The sequence below is a fragment of the Mastomys coucha genome, unplaced genomic scaffold (genome assembly GCF_008632895.1).
Source record: "Mastomys coucha isolate ucsf_1 unplaced genomic scaffold, UCSF_Mcou_1 pScaffold7, whole genome shotgun sequence".
Classification (NCBI taxonomy): Eukaryota; Metazoa; Chordata; class Mammalia; order Rodentia; family Muridae; genus Mastomys; species Mastomys coucha.
Genome location: NW_022196913.1, coordinates 27,620,402 through 27,623,553, shown reverse-complemented (window position 1 = coordinate 27,623,553; position 3,152 = coordinate 27,620,402). Strand labels below are relative to the sequence as shown.

The window sequence follows — 3,152 nt, the reverse complement described above, 5'->3', positions numbered from 1 at the left end:
CCCGCCCCGCCGTAGAACGTCACCCAGAATTTACGTCACTTCTTGGTCGGGACCCACAGATTGGCTCGCAGGAAGTGCATCATCAGATAGCGACAGATTTGCGGCTGTCGTGCTCCCCGTATCTGCCATGGTGAAGGCAGGAGAGTTGGTGGAGGAGCGAAAGGCTGCAATGGAGGAAGAGGAAGAGGAAGAGGTGACTGGAGAGGCGGCGGAGGAGCAGGAGGAGGCCGAGGAAGCGGCCTGCAGCAGCAGCAACAGCAAGAAGAAGAAGGTAGTTCCGGGTATTGTGTACTTAGGCCACGTCCCGCCGCGATTCCGGCCCTTGCACGTACGCAATCTGCTCAGCGCCTACGGCGAGGTGGGACGCGTTTTCTTCCAGGCCGAGGGTAAGTCCTGCGTCGAAAGGAGAGGGTGGCGATGCGGGCAGGCGGCCACGACTTATTTGCTTGGTTGTACACGAATGAGGCGTGGGGTTCTGGCTCTTGGGAGGCTCTGGCTCCCTACTAGCTGCTAAGTGTGTAGTACTCAGGTCCTTCAGGTGGCAGGGGCAAGGAAGGAAAATGGAGAGGATGAGTGGGATAAAGAGAGTGCGCTAATAAGGCCTGAAAGATAACCTCGATTTTCTTTTCTTCCTTTCTTTTTTTAAGTTTATTTATTTATTTACTATTTTTTTATGTGTGTACACTGTAACTGTCTTCAGACACACCAGAAGAGGGCATCAAATCCCATCACAGATGGTTGTGAGCCACCATGTTGCTGGGAATTGAACTCAGGACCTCTGAAAGAGCAGTCAGTGCTCTCAACCGCTGAACCGTTTCTCCTGCTCCCTCGACTTTCAAATAGTCCCTGAAACTGTATGGTTAGCCTCCTGCAGCCTCTCCCACCTCTTGACACGTGGAATTTGGAAATGGATGTGGGGACCAGTCCAGTTCTTAAGTTCAAGGAGTTGTCATTTGAAGGGAGGAATGAGTCAAAGAAAGTAGAAATTGCACCTTAAAGACAGCCGGTTTTCATCAACCACTGTAAAGTAGCAACTAAAGAAGCAGGTTTGGACTACTCTGGCCAAACTGGGGGTTTGGGTCTCAGTGGGTGCTTGACCAGGATGTTCATTGTGTTTGGCCTACAGACCGCTTTGTGAAACGCAAAAAGAAGGCAGCCGCGGCCGCGGGAGGAAAGAAGGGAACTAAATACAGCAAGGACTATACTGAAGGCTGGGTGGAGTTCCGAGACAAGCGCATAGCCAAGCGAGTGGCAGCCAGTCTACATAACACGCCCATGGGCGCCCGCAAGCGCAGCCCCTTCCGTTACGACCTGTGGAACCTCAAGGTGAGGGTCTCAGTTTGTCTGCCACATTTTCTTTCTTCCCTCCAGCTCTTGTTCAGGCACCCCAGCCTTCTTGCTAGTCCTAAGAAACTCCCAGTTTCTTCTCCCGTTCTTCCGTATCTTGACCTTTTCTTTCTTGTTTTCCTGCCCACAGTATTTGCATCGTTTTACTTGGTCCCACCTCAGTGAACACCTCGCCTTTGAGCGCCAAGTACGAAGGCAGCGCCTACGAGCCGAGGTTGCCCAAGCAAAGCGAGAGACTGACTTCTATCTTCGCAATGTAGAACAGGGACAACGCTTCCTTGCAGCTGATGGGGATGCTACTCGACCAAATAGCTCCTGGACATTTACTCAGCGTCCCACAGAGCAGGAGCTTAGGGCCCGGAAAGCAGCTCGTCCAGGAGGGCGGGAAAGAGCTCGGCTGGCTACTGTCCAGGACCAGGCCCGATCCAACAGAGGGCTCCTTGCCAGGATCTTTGGAGCCCCTCTACCTGCAGAGAGCAAGGAAGAACCATAGCCACTCAGGGACTCCTGATGGAAGAAGAAATACCTACCAGCCCTGACCCATCCTGATCTGCCTCCTGCAGAGTGTAACCATCTGGGCAGATGTTTTCTCTATTCCACAGACCAAGAGTCTGGTAAAAGGCCTTTTTTGTTGGTGTCTTTTACGTACTTTGACTAAATCCTGTGAGTGCCAGTCTGAGAACGTTACAGGTCCTATCCAGGATGAAGACCACTGTAGGTGCCTGTTATGTTTTCTTTGATTTCTGTTTGCCTGCTTCTTTCTCAGTGGGCCCTGAACAGTTTCTGGCTGGAAGAGTGGACTTGCCTTCCACTAGGGTAGTGGTCTGTGGTGTTTGTTCACTGTGTTGGAAAGCTGAACTAACAGGAATTGGATTAGTGGTCCAATTTGAAGTTTATATTTGAAAATAAAAAGTAATTTATTTTTATATGATTTTTAGTTTTTTATTCGGTAAGTTTCAACTTCTTTTGAAGCCACACATGCCGCTCAGTTACTTTAGCACAGGCATGATTCTCTTCCACCCATGAATCTCAGTTACTCTAGCAGATAGGATCCCAGTGCTCCTGTATTAGGGTTCTCTAGAGTCACAGAACTTATGGTAGTCTCTATATAGTAGGGGAATTTGTTGATGACTTAGAGTCTGTAGTCCAACTCCTCAACAATGGTCAGCAGCAGCTGTGAATGGAAGTCCAAGCATCTGGAAGTTACTCAGTCCCATAAAGGTAAGCAGGCGAAGGAGGGTCTTCCTTCTTCCAATGTCATTACGTAGGTCTCCTGCAGAAGGTGTGGCCCAGGTTAAAGGTGCGTACGGCCATTCCTGGATCTGGGACTTTTTTGTCCCAGATGATCTTGAACTCAGAGATCTCCTTGCCTTAGTCTCCTGGGATTCATAGCCATTATGCCTCAAGATCTCCATGCCAAGATCCAGGTCAGAAACTTGTGTATCTCCCAGCCTCAAGATCAGGATCACAGGTGAGCCTTCTAACTCTAGATGGTAGTTCATTCCAGATATAGTCAAGTTGACAACCAGGAATAGCCACTGCAACCCACCCCTTGTCAACTTGACATAAGTAAAATCTCATGTCCACATGAAATAATAACAAGGTCATGAATACGCCTAATATCATATAACTATTCCTTGTACAGTTGTAGACACATTTGTAAATTTACAATGGGGCAATGTCCCTTGGCAACATTCTTTTAGAATCTCAAGTACAAATTGATGTCAAAGAAATTGGAAGAAAGATAAATGTGTTCTTCGTTGTTGTTGTTGTTGTTTGTTTTTTGTTTTTTTTTTTTTTTTTTT

General features: G+C 48.3%; 1 protein-coding gene across 1 annotated transcript; it reads left to right on the top strand.

Annotated features, from left to right (window-relative positions):
- The first annotated feature begins 8 nt into the window (after positions 1 to 8).
- On the top strand, positions 9 to 2,278 carry Abt1 (activator of basal transcription 1). The gene is made up of 3 exons (XM_031358484.1): positions 9 to 386; positions 1,127 to 1,326; positions 1,478 to 2,278. The coding sequence occupies exons 1-3, from the start codon at positions 128 to 130 to the stop codon at positions 1,838 to 1,840; spliced, it is 822 nt and encodes a 273-aa protein (XP_031214344.1). The 5' UTR covers positions 9 to 127; the 3' UTR covers positions 1,841 to 2,278.
- Positions 2,279 to 3,152: the final 874 nt, after the last annotated feature.

Excerpts from the sequence above, each read along its gene's own strand:
- Abt1 (XM_031358484.1), top strand. The coding sequence starts at position 128 with ATGGTGAAGGCAGGAGAGTTGGTGGAGGAGCGAAAGGCTGCAATGGAG. Across the intron at positions 387-1,126 it reads CGTTTTCTTCCAGGCCGAGG|ACCGCTTTGTGAAACGCAAA; the intron begins GTAAGTCCTGCG and ends TTTGGCCTACAG. Across the intron at positions 1,327-1,477 it reads ACGACCTGTGGAACCTCAAG|TATTTGCATCGTTTTACTTG; the intron begins GTGAGGGTCTCA and ends TCCTGCCCACAG.